The sequence below is a fragment of the Alexandromys fortis genome, unplaced genomic scaffold, assembly GCF_014885135.2.
Source record: "Alexandromys fortis isolate MF-2015 unplaced genomic scaffold, M_Fortis_MF-2015_v1.1 scaffold_174, whole genome shotgun sequence".
Taxonomy (NCBI): domain Eukaryota; kingdom Metazoa; phylum Chordata; class Mammalia; order Rodentia; family Cricetidae; genus Alexandromys; species Alexandromys fortis.
In genome coordinates, this window is record NW_026068063.1 from 2,670,950 (window position 1) to 2,694,029 (window position 23,080).

Here is a 23,080-nt window from a genome sequence, read left to right on the forward strand (position 1 = left end):
TTTTTTTTTTTTTTTTTTTTTTTTTTTTTTTTTTTTTTTTTTTTTTTTTTTTTGAGACAGGGTTTCTCTGTAGCTTTAGAGCCTGTCCTGGCACTAGCTCTTATAGACCAGGCTTCTCTCTCTTTTTTTTAAAGGTTATCTTTTTTAATTGCGAGGGTATGGGGTCCATGTGGGTTACAGGTGGTTGTAAACTGCTCTGGGAAATGAACTTAGGTCCTCTGCAAGAACAGTGCACACTTCTAACCACTGAGCCATCTCTCCAGCCCCTCGAGATTCATCCTAAAGTTGCATTGACTGACGATTTATATAAGATTGGGAAAACCTGAAGGAGAGAGAGCACGAGCAAGGAACTCAGGACCGCGAGGGGTGCACCCATACACTGAGACAATGGGATGTTCTATCGGGAACTCACCAAGGCCAGCTGGCCCGGGCCTGAAAAAGCATGGGATAAAACCAGACTTGCTGAACATAGTGGACAATGAGGACTACTGAGAACTCAAGAACAATGGCAATGGGTTTTTGATCCTATTGCACGTACTGGCTTTGTGGGAGCCTAGGCAGTTTGGATGCTCACCTTACTAGACCTGGATTGAGGTGGGTGGTCCTCGGACTTCCCACAGGTCAGGGAACCCTGATTGCTCTTTGGGCTGATGAGGAGGGGGACTTGATCAGGGGAGAGGGACTTGATGAGGGGACGGGGAGGGAAATGGGAGGCAGTGGCGGGGAGGAGGCAGAAATCTTTAATAAATAAATAAATTTAAAAAAGGAAAAAAAAAAACAAAAAAAAAAGATTGGGAAAACCTCAATTGTCTATGTTGAAAAATGAAAGAGTTGGTGACAGAGACCACAGATGGACCAAGTACCCACAAGTCACTCCTGGCCCCCGCCACCAGGGAGGGTAGACACGTCGCAGACTTTCTTCATGATGAAGGAGGGAGAGCCCATTAGCTCAGGAGTGTTTCCAGTATCAAGAACAGAGAGAAGGGCTTCCAGATATCCTCACAGATTGGGGTGGGGGGATGGAGGGGGTGGGGTAAAGGCGGCAGGGTCAACTGTATCTCAACCACTCTGAAAGGACAGCTAAAATCAAAGGTCCAGAGTAAGATACCCAGATCCACATGCTGGACCCACCACTGCTGGCCCCGTGAGAATGGACAAGACACCCGAAGTCTCTGAGCCTCATTTTTACGACCTGTGAAACAGCGGCAGCAATAGGTGCTATACCCCACAGGATCGTCTGAAGAATGAAGTGACTTGATCCACTTAAAGCGCCCAGGACTGGGCTGCGCGGGCCTGCTGGGGTGACAAGAGGGTTGCCACAAGGACCCCCTACTCCTTCTCTGGAAAACGCAAGAGAACGCGGAGTCTTCAACACTCACCTTCGATCTGGTCGGCGCTGAAGTCTATCTGTAGGGAAAGAAACACAGGAGTGAGGGCAGGGAATGCTGATGGCTTCCAAAGGGGAGAATCACCTCCAGCAGGCCACTGCTGCAGAGGGAAGGACGCCGGACCGAGTGTAAGCCAGTCTCCTGATGAACGGGCCAAAGCTGGAAATCTGTGACATAGTGCACCCTTCACGGCTCTCTCAGAACCGAAAAGGGAAGGGAGAAGGGGTGGAGCTGGCAAAATGGTTCCACAACTAAGAGCCACCGCTGCCCTTGGAGAGGAGCCAAATTCAGTTCCTAGCACCACATGGTGGCTCACACCATCTGAAACTCCAGTTCCAGGGGTTCCAGTGCTGTCTTCGGGACTCCAAGGGCAACAGACACGCGCACGGTACACATACATACATGTGGACAAGAGAGTTATACACATAAAAGAATCTTAACAAGAAATCACCGTCAAGAGGAAACGAAAGAGAAGTTAGCTATCTACACTGTAGTCCCAGAGCCTATAGTGACCCGTGTTACAGTTCCTTTGCGTCTACAGCAACTTCCTTCTCACCCTAGACAGCCATGGACAAGCCGCTCTCCTGTCACCCCCAGCACCCCCCTAGTTCACAATGCCCTGACTAGATGTGCCTCCTCTGGCTTTGGGTGCTCACTACCATTCATTCTGGAACCCCCTCCCACCTCACTGACTGAAGCCTTCCCTTCCCCCATCCCACACCATCTTCCTCTCAGGCACTCTAGTGAGATCCTGGGTTCTTTGTCACTGCCTATCTGTGCCTATTTCAATAAAACCAGGTCCCTATCCTCCTCCCCCCCACTGGGGTAGAGACTTTTATTATCACTAAAGTGTTTGGTATATAGTAGGTACTCAAAAATAGCGTGTTGAGCCGGGCGATGGTGGCGCACGCCTTTAATCCCAGCACTTGGGAGGCAGAGGCAAGTGGATCTCTGTGAGTTCGAGACCAACCTGGTCTACAGAGCTAGTTCCAGGACAGGCTCCAAAACCACAGAGAAACCCTGTCTCGAAAAACAAAACAAAAAAAAAATTAGCGTGTTGAGGGCTGGAGAGATGGCTCAGTGGTTAAGAACATTGCCTGCTCTTCCAGAGGTCCTGTGTTCAATTCCCAGCAACCACCTGGTGGCTCACAACCATCTGTAATGGGGTCTGGTGCCCTCTTCTGGCCTGCAGACATATACACAGACAGAATATTGTATACATAATAAATAAATAAATACTTTTTTAAAAAAGGAAAAAAATTAGCGTGTTGAATGAAGAAATGGATTTGGGGTGCCCACCCCCCAGCACACATGGTTGTGCCCAGGTGGGAAGTTCTGGAAACTGAACTGAGGTGACCGAGCGTGAGTCATCGCTTTAACAGTTTTGGATGACAGTTTAGTGTCTTTTCCCACTCTGCTCTGCCCTGGCCTTCCATTCCCTAGTGGTGCTGGGAGTGGTAATGCCCCTGAGGCATTTCATGTGCCACCAGGCCACGCCCCACCTCTTCTTCCAGAGCTGACGCCACAGGGGCTCAGCCAGGAGACTACAGCCAAGAGTGGTTTTGCCAAGTGCGGAGGTAAATGAGGCAAAGCGAAGTCTACACTAACCCTCCAGGGGAGAGGCAACTAGCCTTGCTTTACGATACTTTCTGTCCCAGGACTAGACACACACATACAGATGCACTCAGCCTGACCACATGGTTATCATGACACCATGGGCTCAGGTTTGTCTCTGCTCTCATTGCAGTCAAGGGATCTTAAAACAAAGGAACTGGGCAATACGTGAGTGAGTGGGAATGGCTCCCTGAGTGGAGGGGAGTGACAACTGAAAGCGGGGAGAGCTCATTTGATGCCACTGGGAAGCTGTCCAGACAACAGGCACCAAATATGGAGTTTAATCTGACAAATCAGAAATAAAGGCAAGGGGGGGCTCCTGGGGGCACGGATGCTCAGCTTTAGGGAAGACAGATGATGCAGTTTCCCCACAAGGAGCCACACAACCAAGTCTAGGCATGGAGCAACTTCCTGAAGTTGACAAGTCAATCCCGCTAACCCCCTGGGAGGGCTAACAGGGTCTTGACTCCCTCGATACAGGACTGTCTGAAGTCTCCGATGTGAGCTCGATCCTGAGAAGGCCCCCCACTCCAGACCTGATATTAATAGCTCTTCGTTCCAGGAGCCACTTGACGGCTCCCAGCCCGGTGCCAAGTCTTCAAACTGCTCCTCTCTAGAAGCTTCAGACCCCCTCCTTCCCAGGCCCAACCCTTCCTGGTTCATTCCTTCAGCAGCTGGGACAGATGGCTGGGAGGCCTAAAATGACAGTCAGTCAACAGGGGCTCATACCAGTTCCAGGGAGGGGCGGGGGCCGTTACCAGCCAGATGAAGGGAGCAAGGTGCAAGACTAAAGAAAGAAGGCCCAGCTTCCTACCCGGGGTAGAGGGGGCTCAGGCAGGAGTGAGCCCGTCAGCCTATGGCCATGAAGGAGTGGCCCACCAGTGTCAGGGAAAAAAAAAGGAAAGCCCCAGGCTGCTCCTGTCTTCTCTGCCTCTTTCCAACTGTGTATTTATGGTGAAGGTTCCCACACTCCGGCACACTAGAGGACCCCACTGGCTGCTCACACCCCACTCCCAGATATACCACTATTTCCTATTACGTGTCTGTTTTTCATAAACATACTCCACCTCTCGGGGCTAGAAGAAGAATTTAAGGGTTAAGAGCACTATTTTTCCAGAGGACCAAGGTTTGGTCGTCACCACCCACATGGCATCTCACAATCTGTAACTCCAGTTCTTCAGGACCCAACGCCCTCTTCTGGCCGTAGGCACTGCGTACATGTGTTACACAGACATGCATGTGGGTAAAACACTCACACAGAGAGAATAAAATAATAGATTGTAAAAAACATATTCATCTCCCACTTTAGGTAAAGGCTGATTTTTGCTTCACCGTCGTTCCCCCACACAATGTTTTACAAAAGCTGGCTGGTTGCATCTACCACCATCTTGGATTCTGCTCCGCTAATCAGGAGTGGCCTGACACCTGTACACAGAGCAACACCCTGTTGTTCAAAGAGAAAGCCTCTGAGTCTAGTTCTGGTTTTACTGGCCCGTGGAGCTATGACATAGGGCACGGATGCCATGGTCCTTACGTCTGTCTGGCCTGAGAGAAACAGATCCCTCAGCAACAGAGAGAATAGGAGCCGGTGCTCTCTCTACCCATACCCGATGGGCCGAGATTCACTCACCTTCACACTCTTGGGGTCAAAGGCAGAGTCCTTGGCAGGCTCAGAAGCTGGGGCAGGGGCTGGAGCAGCGGCGGCAGCTGCTGCTGGCTTGGCAGCCTCCTTCTTAGGTTCAGGTTTCTTGGGAGGCATGTTGTCTGTCTTGGGAGCTCCAGTGGAGGTGGGACCTAAAAAGGAAGCAAAAGAGGAGAGGTAGCCCCTGAGAGAGAAGAGGGAAGACTGGAAGGCCTCCCTCTGCTTTTATCCTGGGCAGGAGCCCCCACAGAGGGGCTGGGTGAGAGCGAGGGCAACGGCTGCAGGCTATAAAAGGAAGAAACAGCAGCAGGGTGCAGCTGACATCTCAGTATTGTCACCAGTTAGGGGCCACCAGTTCCCTCTCCACTCCCCCTCCCCATACACACACCTCACTCCTCACAGCCTGCACCTCTGGAGCAGATGGATTCTTTCCTGCCAATTGGTGGAAACCAGAAAGGGGGCAGGAAAACAGACCCTCTTCTAAGCGCCAGAGTGGTCAGAGAGAGATGAGCTGACCTGAGCCGTTGATAACCCTCACACATAGTCCAGGGTGACTGAGGCTTTTTTTAGCCCCTCCTGAGCAGAGGCAGCCCACTACACATTCCTTTGAAGCCAAGAGCTTTTAAGCTGAGAGCCCCAGTCTCTGCCCTAGAGGCTCAACTGGCCAGGCATGGAGCCCTGAGGCAACAGCTGGTCCAGCCAGCCCTGTTGTCCCCACGCTCCCAACCCACAGGGCCAAACCCTGCATGGTCCAGGGCAGGCATCCGGGAACTCCACAGACTTAACTCCCTAGATCCACCCTCCACCCGCAGTTGTTCATTTAGCAAGGATTGCACATTTGTGCCCCAGGGGGATCCGGGTAAAAACAGAGATATGGCAAAGTTCGGAGGCTAGATATTAGAAACCTCAGGATGTAGTGTTTGCTCTGTCCCTAACTCATTATGCGCCACTGGAGGGTGTGTGTGTGTGTGTGTGTGTGTGTGTGTGTGTGTGTGTGTTGCTTACCATGCACCAGGTACTACTAGATTCTATTCCTATACTATCTCATTAAATCTTCCATAATCCTAAAAGGCAGATACTATTAATACTCGGGACACACACACACAAAAATAACTTGGCCGAGGTCACTCAAATGATTAGCTGTGTGATCTGGGATTGGAAGACAGGTATATCTGATTTTAATGTGTATAGTTGAATAATTTATATTACAGTCTCATTTATATGAAAAAGAAACATGGGATGGAGGTGACATTACGAAGGGCAGGATGGAAACAGGGCAGAGTGATGCCCACCTGGCATCCTGACACTCAGGAGACAGGAACACAGGGACTGTGAGTTTGAGGCCCGTCTAGGTTATATAGCCAGATCATAGTTCAAAAAACAGAAAGAAGGGAAGGGGAGGTGAGAACCAACCGTTCAAGGAGATCTAGGGGGAGGGGAGAGGAGAATGGTAGCAGTTTCTTGGTTTTTTTTTCCCACTTCCTAAAAATGAAAAATTTTTAAACAATTGTGATGTTTTGAAAAGAAAAAAATGAAAGTCAACGATATTCAGAAAAACAACCCCCAAAAGTCTGTCTAGCACACACCTGTGTTGAGCTGGATCTTTAGACTATGCAGAGTTCACAAGATCAAAACCAAGGAAGGCAGGGCAGTACTCTGTCTTTCTAAGCCACTTCTTCACCTATCAAACAAGACTGTATGAACTGAGAACATAGCACAGTTGGTAGTGTGCTTACCAATGCACAGACCCTGGGTCCGATTCCCAACGCCACGGAAAACCAAACACTATGGTGACACCTGCTTGCAATCCCATCACACAGGAAGGGGAGGCAGGAAAATCAGAAACAGGAAGTCATCCTCGGCTTTATAGTGAGTCTAAAGCCAGCCTGGGTTACATAAATAAGTAAAATAATAAAATAAAATAAAATAAAATAAAGATTACCAGTTGGGAGAAGTAGAACATATCTGTAATCCCATCAAAAGGTTGACATAGGAAGATCGAGATTTCTGACCTGGGCCACATAAAAAGATTCTGTCTCAAACAACAAGAAACCAAAATCCGTAGAATAGTCCCAGTTGAGCTCTGAAGCCTCCAGTTCCAGGTACCCTGGAGCCAAACATCTGCCCCTTCCCCGGTTCCCTAAACACAGCCCCAGATGACTATGAACAGTATGAACGCCTATAGTGTACCCTGGGGCTCAGATTACCTTGCGCCACACAGCCTTCCTAGAGAAGAATCTAAGACCCAGAGGGACTTTGAGATGCTCAGATGCTATCTGCACTGGGTTGGCTAAATCGACTCCCAGTTTATGTGCTGTCTTATACCACACTGTCCCTTCCCACGGCCTGCCTGCACCTATGCTAGTCACTGCTGGGCAAAGAAACCTTCAAGGGAAACTGAGGCAGGAAAAGTTACCAGAAGTTGCCCCCCAAACTAAAGAAAGACTGAAACTCAGTCCAGGTCCATCTCTCTTTTCAAGGTGCCTCTGCCCTCACCTTTGTCTCACTTCCCTTTCTTCTAACCTATTAGACTTGACGCCTGAAGGCCATGGAGGCGGTGCTCTAGGAAGATACCCCTGCTATCAAAGCCGGCAGCTTGAGTTCTGTCCTCGGAGTCCACCAGGTGGTAGGGAGAACTGGTTCCTCAAGCTGTCTTCTGACCTCTGTTCCCACAAACACAAAGTAATTAGTCAAGCCAGGTGGTGGAGGCACACGGATCTCTGTGAGTTTGAGGCCAGCCTGGTCTACAAGAGCTTGTCTCAAAAAACCAAACAAAACAAAGAAATTAGTTAATTAATCTTTTTTCCAATCCAACCTCTTGCCAACTCAAGATTTGCATCCTTTTCTATGCCCTGCAAGTCCCCTCCCAGACCTCTTTCACTTGGGCTGAAGTTAGGTGACTGGGGATAAGGAAAGAAAATAAGAAACTCAGCTCCTTCAGTCTCTGCTGCCCCCTCACCCTCCTCCCACTTCCAGCCTCTTTCCTGGACAAGCATCCTGGGAGTGTTTGTATGGAAAAAGAGCTATAGACTTCCCTGGGAAGCTAACTCACCAGCCACAGAATCTCTGTGGGCCACAGCCAGCTGGCCTCCTACATGAAAGAACTTTCAAAACACATTCAACAGAATCCTAGTGCCAGGGCTTTCCTCTGGTACCAAGGGATGGAGAAACCAGGTCTGGGGGCTTCCCTCTACCACCAGCTGTTAAGTAGCACCCTTTCCTGTTGGGTTGGGTTGGGTTTCTTACAGTTACTTATTTATTTTGGTTGGGGAGAGGCAAGCCATGGGCATGTGGAGGTGCAGGGGTTGGTCCTCCCCTTACACCGCATGGGTTCCAGGGATCGAACTTGGGTTGCTGGGCTTGCAGCAGATTACTTTTGTCTACTGAACCATCCTCCTGGCCTTTGTGTATTTAATTTGGTTTGATTCTCTAATTTTTATTAAATGAGTTTTATTTTCATTTTAAACTTTTTAAAGATTTTATTCTAAAATTGTGTGTGTGTGTGTGTGTGTGTGTGTGTGTGTGTGTGTGCACGTTTGTAGATGGATTTTTTCTATGGGCCACCAGCTCACAAGAAATGACACAGAGACATATTACTAATTATAAAAGTTTGGCCTATAGCTTAGGCTTGTCCTACTAGCTCTTATAACTTAAATTAATGCATATCTTTTCTTCTGCACTCTTTTACACGGCTCAGTGACCTTTACTCTGTACTGGCCATAGCACTTCCTCTCCATCTGTCTGACAACTCCACCTTTCTTCTTCCCAGAGCTCTCCTGTCCAGAAGTCACTGCTGTACTTCCTGCAGAGCTATTGGCCGTTTAGCTCTTTATTAAACCAATCACAGTGACACATCTTCACACAGTGTACAGGAATATTCCACAACACATGTTTACAGGTAACTATGAGCTGCCTACCACGCCTGCTAGGAACTGATCTCAGGTCAACTGTAAGAGCAGTGTGTGCTCTTAACTACAGAGACTTCTCTCAGGACTCATTGGGTTGGTTTTGGTTTTGTTTTTCTGAGACAGAGTCTCACTATGTAGGATAGGCCGACCTAAAACTCATAATGTAACCCATGCTGGCCTCAGACTTATGACAATCCTCCTGTCTCAGCCTTTAAAGTACTGAGATTACAAGCACAAACCATTATTCTAGGCTTCCTTGTTTGTGTTTATTTATTCACTTGTGTGTGTCTGTGTGTGTCTGTGTGTGTGCCTTGTGTTTGTGTGTGTCTGTGTGTGTATGCCCAATTTCCACCCTATTTTCTGAGACAGAGTCTGTCACTGAACCTGGAGCTCACTGATTGGCTAGACTGGCTGGCCATGAAACTCAGGAGATCCAACTGTCTCCAAACCACACATACCCAGGACTGGGGTTACAAGTATGGTACAAGTGGCAGGTGAAGATCCGAATTCAGATTCTCGCTCTTGCCCTGTGCTTTAGTCACTATCGCTGTGAAAAAGCACTATGACCACAGCAACTCCTATAAAAGAAACTATTTAATTAGGGGCTTGCTTACAGTTTCAGAGGCTTAATCCATTGTCATCATGTTAGGGAGTATGATGACATGCATGGTGCAGGAGCAGTAGCTGAGAGCTATATATCCTGATTGACAGGCCAAGAGGTGAGGGGTGAGTCTAACATGGGCTTTCGAAAGCTCAAAGTCCACCCAATGACACACTTCCTCCAACAAGACCACACCTCCTAATCCTTCTAATCCTTTCAAATAGTGCCACTCCCTGGTGACTAAGCCTTCAAATATATGAGCCTGTGGGGGCGCCCTCATCCAAACCACCACACCTGCAAGCACTTTACCCAATGAACCATCTCCTTCCTGTGTGTTTCACATACTCAGCTTCTCACAAACATTTTCAAAGAAATAGTTTGACTATTTTAAATTTATTTTACATAACCAGTGAACAAAAAACTCTCACCTGCTGACCATTTTAAACACCAACCATTTTTGTCATTCTAGAAAGAAATGGACTCATGTGAGCCTAGGAGGCTGTTTTACTTTTCTTGCTTTTTGGGGTGTTGCTTTGTGGTTTTTTTTTTTTAAATCTGGGCAGGGAGGTGGATCAGAGGTAGATCACCTGTTCATCATTTGTGATACCCTAAGTTCAGTCCCTAGCACCATAAAAAAAAAAGAGTGGGGTGGGGAGAAGGTGGGAGGATGGGAGGATGGGAGGATGGGAACTAGGATTGATAAACAGAATGGTCTGTTTATGTACAATAAATTTTGTTGTTGTTGTTTTTTAATTATCTAGATGGCTGGAGAGATGTCTCTGCAGTTCACAGCAGTTGTTGCTCTTCCAGAGGACCAGAGTTTGGTTCTCAACACCCACATCAAGGGGCTCTCAGCTGTTTTTAACTCCAGCTCCAGGGGACTCGATGCTGATGACCTCCTAGGGCATCCAAGCAGACACACATACCTACACGTTTAAAACCATCAAAATAAATATTTAAAAAAGAAATCTGGAGTGATAGAACATCAGGTCTGCAGGGCTCTCTCGAGCATGCTGTGGTATAGCTGAAGCCTTTTCTGCCATTTCCAGTACAGGGTCGTGACCTTTAACATCGCAGCTACTGTGAGATTTGTGAGGAAATAGCATCCCAGCAAGAGATTTGAATTTCTCATGAGTTCTCCAGGCAGAGGATGCCGGGCTTTTCAGGTTTCCTCAGAAACAGAACCCTCCAGGAGACAGCGAGGTTCAGAGGAAGGAAGGACAGCACATGGTGATGGTGGCTAAAAGGGTCGTGAAGTGTGGGTTTAGAAATGAGGAAGGACGAGTCAGAAAGGGATGGAGACGGGCAGGGTGGCAGCTGAGAAAACAGCCTGTGAAATACTGCCTCGCAGAAAGCATGAGTTCTGAGGACCAGGCAGCCTGCTTCCTCAGAAGAAAAGCCAGATCGCCTGAGATCTGTGGCCATGGGGCACCCCAACGTGGGGTGGGGATGAGCATGTTACATGTTTCTTCTGACTCTCAGCAACCCCAGGAGAAAGGAGCCTGGCACTCTTGAAGCAATGGAAGAGCACTATGGTTTCTGGGAAGGAGCCATGTATGTGGTCAAGAATCCCAACCAGACTCTTATCACCTGAACTCAACTATCTCAAGAGATTCCAGAAGCTGGAGCCAGAGGTCCCATATTCTGATCCTCCTCATTCTGTTTCCCGATGGCTGATGTTGCATTTTCACCCATCAGCAGGGACCTGCCCCTCAGCATGTGTCGCCCAACCTAAGAAGAGAGGCCCTGGAGAGTGAAGAGCTATCCCGTGGGCACTGGCAGCCTGCACGCAACCTCTATGGGACTGGCTAGCAGCACCTGAGCCGGAGTGCCTCCATCATCCATGCTCCCACTAGACGGACTTCAAATGCAGTTGATTGAAAATGCATGTGATAGGATTTCGGGCCAGTCGGTGTTTGTGAGGGGTTGGCTCCAGCCGGTGTTTGTGAGGGGCTGGCTCCAGCCGGTGTTTGTGAGGGGCTGGCTCCAGCCGGTGTTTGTGAGGGGCTGGCTCCAGCCGGTGTTTGTGAGGGGTCGGCTCAGAGACATGCGCACTGAGATCAGCACCCTCTTCTTTCTGCCCGTCACCTCTGACCACACTGTGTCTGTCCTGCCCTGAAAGAGATAGACTCCTTCCTGGGATTGAACGCTGCTGACGACAGTGCTGGCTGTTAATACTCTGTCACTGTCACTCACCCTCCTCCCTTCTCATCGGTGTCTCATAAGCCTGGATATCACAGGCACTGCCGCAGTCAACAGCGCCTCCTTAATCCATGTCCATAAAGGGGCTGGCAGGAGAGGTCGAGGCCCACTCGGGAGCCAGACTGGGTGGAAGCCCTGACCCAGCACCATGGGCTCGCCAGTTAACTTCTTTGTGCCCCAGGATTTCTCCACTGGAAAATGGAGCTGATAACTTCATAGGAGAGTTGTGATTAAATGACATGCTATCACTAGCTGTTTGTGACTTTTCCGTGTGTGTGTGTGTGTGTGTGTGTGTGTGTGTGTGTGTTGTATACATTTGGGTTTATGTGGAGGCCAGAGGTTGACATCAAGTGTCTTCCTCAATTGCTCTCCGCCTTATTTTACCCATTTTTATTTATGTATGTGTGTAGGTGTGCGTGCACGTGTGCACATGCACACACATGCGCTTGCTTGAGTTTCTATGTACCACAAGGGTGCTGGTGCCCAACGAGGCCAGAAGAGAAAGTTAGATCACCTGTAACTACCATTGCAGTCAGTTGTGGGTACCTGATGTGGGTGCTGGGAACTGAACTTAACTCCTTTACAAGGATGGCTAAGCCAACTCTCCAGCCCCATCTCCACTTTCTTTTTGCTGTTGATGTTTGTTAGTTTTCTAGTTAGTTAGTTAGTCAGTTGGTTAGTATCTTAGTTAGGGCTTCTATTGCTGTGAAGAGACACCATAACCTCAGCAATTCTTATGAAGGAAAGAATTTAATGAGGAGGCTTACAGTTCACAGGTTTAGTCCATTATCATCATGGCGGGACATGGTAGCATGTAGGCAGACAAGGTGCTGGAGCTGAGAGTCCTACATCTTGATCAGCAAGCAACAGGAAGTGAACTGAGACACTGGGTGTGGCTTGAGCCAATATGGGACCTCAAAGTCCGCCTCTACAGTGACCCACTTTCTCCATCAAAGCCATACCCCAGCAGGGCCATTCCCTATGTGCTTATGGGGCCAATTACATCCAAACTACTACAGATAGCTAGATAGCTAGATAGCTAGATAGCTAGATAGCTAGATAGATAGATAGATAGATAGATAGATAGTTTTGAGACAGGGTCTCTACCTCTACATGGCCCTGGCTATCCTAGAACTCACTATGTAGACCAGGCTAGCTTCAAACTCAAAGAGATCCATCCATCTGCCTCCAATTCCCCAGGGGCTGAGATTAAAGGCCTGTACCACCACATCTGGCTCCATTTTCTTTTTTGAGACAGGATCTCACTTCAAACATGGAGTTTGCCATTTTGGCTAAACTGGGGGTCCAGTAAGCCACCAGAATCCTACGGTTTCTGCCCCCAACTCCAGCACTGAGGTTATAAGCACATGTCACCACACCTGGTTTTACATGAGAGCTGAGGACCGAATTCAGACTCCACTGGGAAAGCCATTTCTGTGCACCCCAGACAGGGCAGGCAAGGATGGGGGAAGGAAAGAACTGAGTCCCCAAAGCTGTCTTTTGACCCCCAAACACACACACTAAAAAGTTAGTGTGGTCTTTGCTCCAGCAGTTATAAAATACAGACCAAGAAACGGAAGATCTCTCAACGATCTGTTAGCCCTCTAGTGAAAGATCTGCCATTCCTGACCAAATACGTTACAAAAGACTGGAAAGAAGTCCACAAACTGTGTGAAGAGAAAGTACTTTCTGTGGAGACTGAAAAATTATAAAAGCATCTGGAAGCTGTAGGAAAATGGAAGTGGAGAGATGAGCTGGAACATGAGTTACTTAACGACGTCTAACGAACCACTTCAAGTCTGAGGAAACGAGGAAGGCATTGTTGTCAGAAAGCTTCTGACTGCATTCCTCAGGAATCTGGTAACGATGACAACTAAATTGGCGCTTGAACCAGGAGGTTCTGGAATATCTTTAGCCTGTGAAACAGAGCAATGAAAAGGCAGGGCGTGGCACATGCCTGTGACCCCAATGCTGGGAGGTGGAGACAGGCGGACCCCGGGATCACTGACCAGCCAGCCAAGTCTACCCGTGGTGAGTTCCAGGCCAGTGGGGGGAAAAGTTGGGCAGTGCCTGAGGAATGAGAGTGTCCTCTGCTCTCTACAAATGTGCGTCCCCACACCAACCCCAAGTGCACATACGTACAAGTCCTTATGCGTGTGCACGTGTGTGCACAGACACACACATCTATTTCATATTTTAATTGCATCAAAAACTAATAAAGCAGGTCAGGGGTTCAGGAGAAAACTGAAGTGGTGCCCTGAGGAGTTATAAAATCATGAAAGTTTTCGATGATGCTTTCTATAAAAACATTTCAGACAGAGTCAGCGGGAATGCATTTCTGTTGACAGCAGGCTTCTATGAGTTGGGGCTCTGATTAGTACACGTGAGGCTGGTGCAGTTGCTGCAGCCGTGTTCTTGGTGGTCACATGGACAGAAAATGATCCTTAGGTCATTGCTCTTTCAGATGAATTGGTACCACGTCCTGTGACTAGGTGCGACCTTAAGACAGCTTTTAACGGTCATGAGTCAAATCCCAGCAGGTGGGGCTGATTGCTCCCCACAATGATCTGGGCTCAGAAGACAAACACAGTCGCTTGTGTGTCCATCATGACCACTGGTGAGAAGTTTGCTGGAGAAGTGTGACCTGCGGTTGTTCTCGGGGAATACTGAAAGGAAACAGATGTTCCAACCGACTGATTTGAGGGATAGCGTCGATGTTTTACTGCTTCTGACCCAGATGTTACAGGCATGTTGGGCATGTGTGACTTTGACACTGGAACTCTTGGTGTAATGTGAAATTTCACATCACGTGTGATGTTTCCATAACATCTGTGTGGCCTAGGAAGTCCACAGCCATCAGTGATCTCACCGATGACACACAGCAACTTCCCAGCTCACCGTGATCCAGTGAGAGACGATGGTCCATGTGCATAATGAAAACAGAGGAAGAGGGACAAGGAGGGGGTCCAAAGTCGTGTGCACTGAACTAACTCTTGAGAAAGCTTCCTCTGCCTAGCAGACGGCGTCTTCCTAATGGACGCTGTAAAACAGGCAAGAGTTTTGCTCTGGTGACTGCGATGCTTGTGCTTGAAAGTACCGAGATCCAAAAGCAGAGGTAATCCCACATCATGCCACCCATCCGAGCAGCGGTAATACTTGTTTAAATGTTTTCTTTGGAAAAGACAGTTTTTAAGATGTCCATACCTCCAAATGCACCAGACACATGATCTTCACAGAACATGAAACTTATACACAAACATTCACTCACATTAAGAGGGTTAAAAAATAAAACATTTTAACTGGGCAATGGTAGTGCATGCCTTTAATCCCAGAATTTGGGAGGCAGAAACAGACCGATATCTTTGAGTTCAAGGTCAGCCTAGTGTACAAGAGCTAGTTCCAGGATAGGTTCCAAAGCTGCATAGAAACCCTGTCTCAAAAAATGAAAAAAAAAATTATAAAATTATTGATGAATTTTACAAATACTTTTTCAGAGTTTTTCCAATACCACACAAATAAGATTTCTCTTTTGTTATTTTTTTGTTTTGTTTTGTTCTTTAATTGTTGCTGTTGTGATTTGGCTAGTTTGGGTTTGGGTTTTGTTTTTTTTTAAAGACAGGGTTTCTCTTGGTAACCCTGGCTGTCCTGAAACTCACTTTGTAGACCAGACTGGCCTCAAACTCAGAGATAGCCTGCCTCGGCCTGCCGAGTGCTGTGCTGATTTCAAAGGTGGGCACCACTGAGTAACGTGTTTTTATTTGATCAAAAAGATGCTTTGCTTCTGGTGCTTTATTTGTACTTATAGAGTTTTCTCTTACAGCCAAAATGTGATGGAAGCTCCCAAGAGATCTAAGTCTGTCTTCAGTGAGACGTTTTGTTCTTTATCATTGTATTCTATGGCCATGACTTGGGATGGGACTAGATGATGGTGACTTCTTTTCTATAGAGTAACACAGCCTCCTATAGTCACACTGTCTTTTCTTGTACTCAGAACTGGCAATAACTTAAAAGGTTTTAAACATCCATAACCCAACCCATAATCTTGAAAGTATAGTAGTTAAAAGTCTCAATTGTTAAAAAATAAATTCGTGCATATAATCCCATTGCATATGGATAAGCTAAAACCAAAACTTCAAGGGGAGACAACAGTTATTTGAAACTTAGAATAAAAAAATTTGACACTGACACTGCCTGTCATATTGGCATACACCTTTAACCCTAGTACTCAGGAGACAGAGACAGGAGATTTCTATGAGTTCCAGAACATAGAAAGTTCCAAAATAGCCAGGACTGCATAGTAAGACCCCTGTGCAAAAAATAAATAAATAAAAGTTTTATTTCTGAAATTGAAACTTTTCATAATGAAAACAAATGTGTTTTTTAAACAAACGTGTAAGTTTTCAGCACTGTGTACATGAGCCACAACAACCACAAAAACTTCTTCAGAGATGTTGGGCTGAACTGACAAATTCCAAGACGCCTTTCCGTCCAGAAGACACTGCTCTCAGTTTCATGCTAATCCTGAGCTGACAGAAGAGTTGGTTAATTTACTTAACTCAGACAGATATGGATTTTGTTTATGCGATTGGTTTGGCCTGATTTAGTTTTTTTGAGACCGAGTTTTACCACGTATCCCAGGCTGGCCTTGAACTCTGGGTATAGTTTTGAAAACGATGTACTTCAACTAAGACACAGTCTTTCCAAAAGAAACAGATCTGTCCATTTGCATGCACATTTTAGCACTTGACTGAGTTATTATAAGACCTAAGTGTTCCTGGGAAAACCTGGGCGGGTGGGCCTACAATTCCAACTGTGACCTGTTGTGGAATATTACTTTAGTTGGCAAAGATATGCTACATTTGTTTGTGTTACAGAGTATTTCTTTGACTGTGTTCTGCTGCGTTTGTTAAGGCTGTAAAGATGTGTTACGTTTGTTTATGCTGCATTGTTTAAATTATGTAAAGATGTGCTCTGTTTCACTTTCCCTGCCTAAGGGACCTGATTGTTCTAATAAAAAGTTGCATAGCCGATAGCTAGACAGAAGAGGGATAGGCAGGGCTGGTGGGCGGGCAAAGAGAATGCATAGGAGAGAGAGAAGAGAGATTGGGAGGAGGGTCACGCCTGGGTCCAGAAGCCAGGCAGCTGCCAGACAGGAGCAGTGAATGTAAGACGTACAGAAGGAAAGAAAGGTAACAAGCCCCGAGGCAAAATGAGCAGGTTAAGTTATAAGCGTTAGTGGGACAAGCTTAAGATAAGCCTGAGCATTCATAACTAATAAGTCTCTGTGTTGGGATTTGGGAGCTGGTTGGTGACCTAAGAGAAAGCCTTGTACAATGAATTTCATTAAATCTAAACACAGATTAAATACTTCTGGCGAAAATTTAGAATCTAGACTGAGGTATGACATAAGAGCTTGAGTCCCAGAATCCATGGAGAGAGAAGATGGCTCCAGAAAGTTGGCTTCCACACGTGTTGTTACACATGGGCACACACACACACACACACACACATATTTAATAATTTTTAAGAATGGTAAAAACATCCAATGGTTGCCTATGTAGGTATGGTTAGGGGAGGCGAGCCTATAGCAAGCGGACTACAGAGATGGATGGCTCCAAAGCTAAGAGCACTTCCTGCTCTTGCAGAGGACTGGATTTCTGTTTCCAGTCCCCCACTTCAGGTCCCTCACAATCACCTGTAACTCCAGCTCCAGAAGATCCAAAGCCTCTGGCCTCTGAGGACACCTGTGCGCATGCACACACACACACACCCTTAAAAATACAAAACCTTTTTTAAAAGAAACTGGTGGAGAGCACTTGAACAAGGGAGGTCTGGCGGACCACTGAAGGCTGTAAATCAGAACGACCAAGTCAACCCCTGAGTATAAGATCTCTCTCCACCAATGAAGGAAGGAAAAAAGAGGAAGAAAGTGCAGACTCAGGGGTCCATAAGGTCCAGGCTCCAAAGGGGGAAGTGCCTGAAATCAAAGGTCTTTACTTCTCTTCTGAAGGACAGGGTCTCAACTAGCTCAGGCTAACCTTGAATTCAGATGGAAAGATGAACTTGAACTTCTGATCTTGTCGCCTGTAGCTCCTGGGGTGCCAAGATTATAGGCTTCAGCTGGCTTGCCCAGTTTATGTAGTGCTTGGAATTGAACTCAGGGCTTCATGTACGCTAGTCAAGCACTCTACTGACAGGGCTACACAACCAGCTCCTGAAGTTACATTTCCCAGACCACGGTAGACTGGTTCTTGGAGCCTGTTACATTATCTCTCAGACTTCCTAGGGTGGGCAGGGAGAGGGGGGGCAGGGTCTGCTTTGGCGCCTGGCCGGCTGGCATAATCCCTCAGTACTATGGCCTAATAAAGTGGCTGTGAACTGCATCCTTTGAGGAGGCCCCTGGGAGGCCAACAAACGGTGGACAAGATTCTCCCACAGGAGTGAAAGCAGCGAACAGAGGGCAGGACAGCTGGTGTTGGGGTGACTTGGCCAAGGTTATGATGAGGTTGTATCTACCAGAGACTACAACAAGACACTACCCTAGGACAAAAGGTAGAGTAGCAGAGCTGAGGCCCCACAAAAGAGATGGTCCTGACACAGCTGGGTGTCAAGGAAAGGCAGGAGATGCCTGAGCATCCATTCTTTTCTAGATGGTCTAGGAATGGACTCTCAGTGCTAAAGATGTCTCCTCTTTGGCTTCCGGAGTTCCCACTTCCTCCCAAGCACATAGCCAGTGTCTTCCCCGGGGCTGGGGTGAGGGCCGCTGCCTCTGAGCCTTCTTCTGAGGAACTTGAAGAAACAAAGCTCTGCCTTCGCCTTCTTGCCTTTATCTCCTGTATCCACTCCGCACGCATTTATCTGTTCAGCCAACAGGTACTGGGTGCCCATAATGCATCAGGACTGTTGCTAAGGTGAATAAGGGGCCACAGCAAACTCACCGTCCACACATAGCTTTAACATGCTGACAAATACGAAGCTTGTGTAAGATATTCCATAACAATATACATTAGTCCTATCTGAGGGGGAAAATCTATGTCTCAAAGGCCCAGCTTCTTTCCCAGACAGCTCAGGGTCTCTCCACATTTCTGACTGACTTCTGCACCTTTCTCAACAGCAACACTCCAAATGCAGTTCAGTTGGTCCTGGGTATCTGTGGGATCTGTATGAATGGATCCAACCAACTACAGAAGGAAAATATTTGAAAATCTGGGTGTGGTGGTGCATGACTATAATCCGAGCACTCCTTAGGCTGAGGCGAGAGGATTGTGAAAAGCCTGGAGGCCAGCCTCGGCTACATAAGGAGACCCTCTCTCAAACGACAAAGATCAATTGTGTCTGAGCTTATGCAAACTCTTTACATCACTGGATCCTGTCATAATGTTCACAGAGTATTTATATGTACTGAGTATGATCTGAAGAGCTGAGATGGTTTAGAGTAAAATGGAGTAAGGGCCTCATTATCTATAATACTATACTATTTACGCCATCTTGTACAAAAGACTTGAACATCTATGGGTGTTGGTCCCTGAGTCCTTGGAACTTGCGAACCAGCTCCACAAATACTAGAAGAAAATGGGTGTTTTAAACCTAGCCCCTCCCTGAGGACCCAAATTAGACTTGTGAAGGGTTTTCATGCTATTCTGGTTTGATTTTTTTATCTATCTCTGTCTCTTTGTCTCTGTCTCTCTGTCTCTGTCTTTCTGTCTCTGTCTCTCTCTCTCTGTCTCTGTCTCTTTCTGTCTCTGTCTCTGTCTCTCTCTCTCTCTGTCTCTGTCTCTTTCTGTCTCTGTCTCTCTCTCTCTGTCTCTCTCTCTCTGTCTCTCTCTCTCTGTCTCTCTCTCTGTCACACGCACTTGAGTGTGTACGTGAGTACTTGCAGGGACCAAAACAGGATGTCAGATGTCTGCCATATTGCCTTGAGACAGGGTTTATCACTGAGCCAGAAGCTGGCCATTTTGGCTTCAGTGGCTGACCGGTGAACTCAGGATCTGCCTGCCTCGGCTGAATGATACCGTGGTAACAGGCATGCTCAGCCAAGCTCAGCTTCTTATATGGGAGCTGGAACGCTAAGTCAAGTCCTCATGCTTGCAGAGAAGGTGTTCTTACTTACTAAACCAGCTTCCTAGCCCTGGCTTTTGCTTTTTTTTTTTTTTAAAGACTATGTGTAACACAGCCCTGACTGGCTTCCTTCTACTTAACCTTGAACTCCTGATCCTCCTGTCTCCACCTCCCCAAATGCTGAGATTACAGGCTTTATCCACCCATTGTGTCTGATTTCCAAATAGTGTATCTACAACACAAGAAAAATAACAAAGTCTCTTCAAGCCGACCATGGTAAATACTAAAGACTTGAATATGAGAGAGTGGAACGGCACACACTTGTAATCCTAACTCTTGGAAGGTTGAAGCAGAAGGAGCAGGAATTCAAGACCAGCCCCAGTTACAAAATTTGTTCAAGGCTATCCTTGGCTAAATGAGACTCTACCTAGAAGGAGGAAGAGAATACAATTGTTTCTGTGTTTTATCTATTGTTCTGCAATTATTAAGAATTAATTAAAAGTGTGCCTAGAACTTAGTCAAGGAAAAAACAAAGAACCTATTCAAGAACATGTGCATTCTCTGTGTGTGTGTGTGTCTGTCTGTCTGTCTCTCTCTCTCTGATCCAGTTATTTTTAAATTATTTTTTAATCAGTTTACAAAACAGTAGGTTTCCATATGACATTTTTCACACATTATTGGGACTTTTTTAAGATTTATTTATTTAATTTATGTATGAGTGCTCTATCTGCACATATGCCTGCAGGCCAGAAGAGGGCACCAGATCTCATTACAGATGGTTGTGAGCCACCATGTGGTTGCTGGGAATTGAATTTAGGACCTCTGGAAGAGTAGCTGGTGCTCTTAACCTCTGAGCCATCTCTCCAGCCCACATTCTTAGTTTTTAACGCTCCCTCTTCTCAGTCCTCTCTGCTGCTTCCCAACTCTCATCCCCTCTTAAGCCCTTCTACCCTCAATAATGCCTTCTCTACGTTTATATCACACATTTTCTACTGTCCCCTCACATAAGCCCTACTTATGGCTCCTTTCCAGTTTCCTGGCCTCTGCAGGAACTCTGATTCAAACATTTAAATCCCAGTTTTTGAAGCTGGGATGCCTCACCTGCCTTTCTAGGCCTGGGCTACCTCATTCAGTGTATCAGTTTCACAGTTCCATCCATTTTCCTGCAAACGTCATCATTTCATTTTTCTTTACCACTGAATAAAATCCCAATGTGTACATGTACCACATGTTCATTATCCATTCATCTGCAGGTGGAGACTGCTCTTTCATTTCCCGGCCACCCAGCCCCAGATAATCACACAGAACCTATATTAATTACAACACTGTTCAGCCAATGACTCAGGCATATTCCTAGCTAGCTCTTACACCTTGAATTAACCCATTTCTATTAACCTATATATCGGCACAAAGCTGTGGCTACATGGCGTCTCCTTGATTTCGCCTACTCTCTCTATATATCACTGTTCAGATTTCCAGCCTGGTTTTATTCTGCTAAGCCATTGGCCAAAGCAGCTTCTTTACTAACCAATGGTAATGAAACATATTCACAGCACACAAAGGGGACTCCCATGTCATTCATCAGTTGGTGGACAGCTAGGCTGATTCTATTTCCTAGCCACTGTGGGCAGAGCAGCACTGAACGTGGATGTGCAAATGATACAGATATTTTTAATTTTATTTATTTTTCTTTCTTTCTTTTTTTTTTTTTTTTTTTTGGTTTTGTGGTTTTGGAGCCTGTCCTGGAACTAGCTCTTGTAAACCAGGTACAGATATTTTTGATCTAGCGATCAGGCAGGCATATGGATCCTATCTGAGGGGAAAAAGAGATGATAACTTTAGATATTTGCTTCTAGGTCTGTCCTCACCAAGGAGCCATCTGGTGAGCACCTGGATGCTTTCAGAACCTTTCTCAGTACTTTTCATTAGTATACATATATGTTATCATATTCGTTATAACATATGTATTCTCTTTCAATTCATAATGCACAATTTGCTTCAATTCCCAATCTTTTTCCAGATTAAGCTGGCTAGGATGTTAGGAAAACGGACATTGAGAAAGGCCTAGACTCCCCCGACATCTCTTGGTGGCATTTCTAGCCACTGGGCTTTCTCGCTTCCAATTCACATAATCCTCAGCTGCTAGCATAATCTCCCTTGAATTCCCTTCTCCTGAGGTCATTTTCCAGATCAATCACCACCACCCCGAGTCTGTTTTATTAACTCTGAACTCATCAGCCTGGAACTTAAGCTTTCAACTCTCACCAACCCCATAATTTTAAGCAAACATCCAAGGCCTCCACTTCAGGCAAGCAAATTAGCTTTCTTTCAGTTCCGGCCCTTCCTAAAGGGCTATTTATTTCTATTGTATGTGTATGGATGTCTTGCTTGCGTGAACATATTTCTATGCCACAGGTGTGCCTGGTGCTCCAGGAGGCCAAAATAGGGCATTGGATGGATACCCTGGAACTGGAGTTAAAGGCGGTTGAGTGGCCAAGTGCGTGCTGAAAGTCGAACCGAGGTCCTCTGTAAGAGCAGCAAGTACTCTTTTTTCCAACACAAACGTTTACTGGGGAGGGGTATCAGTCCTTCTTAGCCATCACCTCCCTATGGCCGCCAGCACACGCAGCAGCACCCCGAACTGTCGATCCAGCCCATAGCCCAGCCTTTTGTACTTTATCTGTGCATCTGGTATGCGAGCCTTAGTGCAAGGAGCACATATCATACATAGCTCGCTTCGCTCAAGATGCAGTTTGGGACTATCTAAACGTCTCAGACACCACCTTGAGTTTGTTTTTTAACTTTCTGTGATATTTATCCTCTTCTGAAAATTTTACACAGTCACTGGAAAAGAAGTCATTCCCGGATCTTTATTTCTGCCTTGTTTTTGTTTGTCTTTTTGAGCCAGTGTCGTGAAGCTCAGGCTGGGGTTGATCTGACTGTGCAACTTGGAACCTGGTCCTTCCTCCTGCCTCGACTTCTCCGACTCCGGGGTTACAGGCGTGCATCATCACGCCTGGCCTTACTTCTCTATTTCTAGCACCACCACTGCCCCCTTTAGCCCCAACACTTCCTTCCCTGGGTGCTTACATTCTTTTCACTGTTTTCTTGAGAACCTTTGCTTTCCATACAAGGCCATATCTTTCAAGCCTATGTCTGTCTGGCTTGTTTTTTTTTTTTTTTTTTTCTATAACCCAGAGAATCATAAATCATGCCAAACGCACCAAAATGGGTTCTGAGACTGTTTAAATGCAAAGATGACATCTGGTATGTTCATGTGTATTTTAGTTCATTTTTCCCGAACTTCTGTGCTATGTACTTACTGGTCTTGGTGTCTTCTAGGGTAAACGATATACTGTGTGTAAGAATGTGAATCTCTGTGTGTATATGTATGAGCATGTGTATAGAAGCCAGAAGTCAACCTTGACCCTCATCCTTCAGCAGTTATCTATTTTGGATTTTTTTTTGTTTATGTTTTTTGTATATATGGGTACATCTGAACACCAGAAGAAGACATCAGATCCCATGTGACTATAGTTATAGATGGTTGTAAAGCTGCCAAGTGGACACTGGGAATTGAACTCAGGACCACTGGAAGAGTAATGACTGCTCTTAACTGCTGAGCCATCTCTCTAGCCTCTGCCCTCCCCACTTTGGATTTTTGAAA

General features: G+C 46.4%; 1 protein-coding gene across 2 annotated transcripts in view; it reads right to left on the reverse strand.

The window, feature by feature from the left end:
- The window catches only part of Myl4 (myosin light chain 4), a 39,490-nt gene that overhangs the window by 6,319 nt on the left and 10,091 nt on the right, over nucleotides 1-23,080 (reverse strand). For both annotated transcript variants that reach the window (XM_050120371.1, XM_050120370.1), the window contains exons 2-3: nucleotides 4,633-4,796; nucleotides 1,380-1,407 (exon numbers count right to left, since the gene is read on the reverse strand). In XM_050120371.1, coding sequence (XP_049976328.1) covers nucleotides 1,380-1,407; nucleotides 4,633-4,761 — 157 coding nt within the window. In that variant the 5' untranslated portion in view covers nucleotides 4,762-4,796. The remainder of the gene's footprint in view (nucleotides 1-1,379; nucleotides 1,408-4,632; nucleotides 4,797-23,080) is intronic.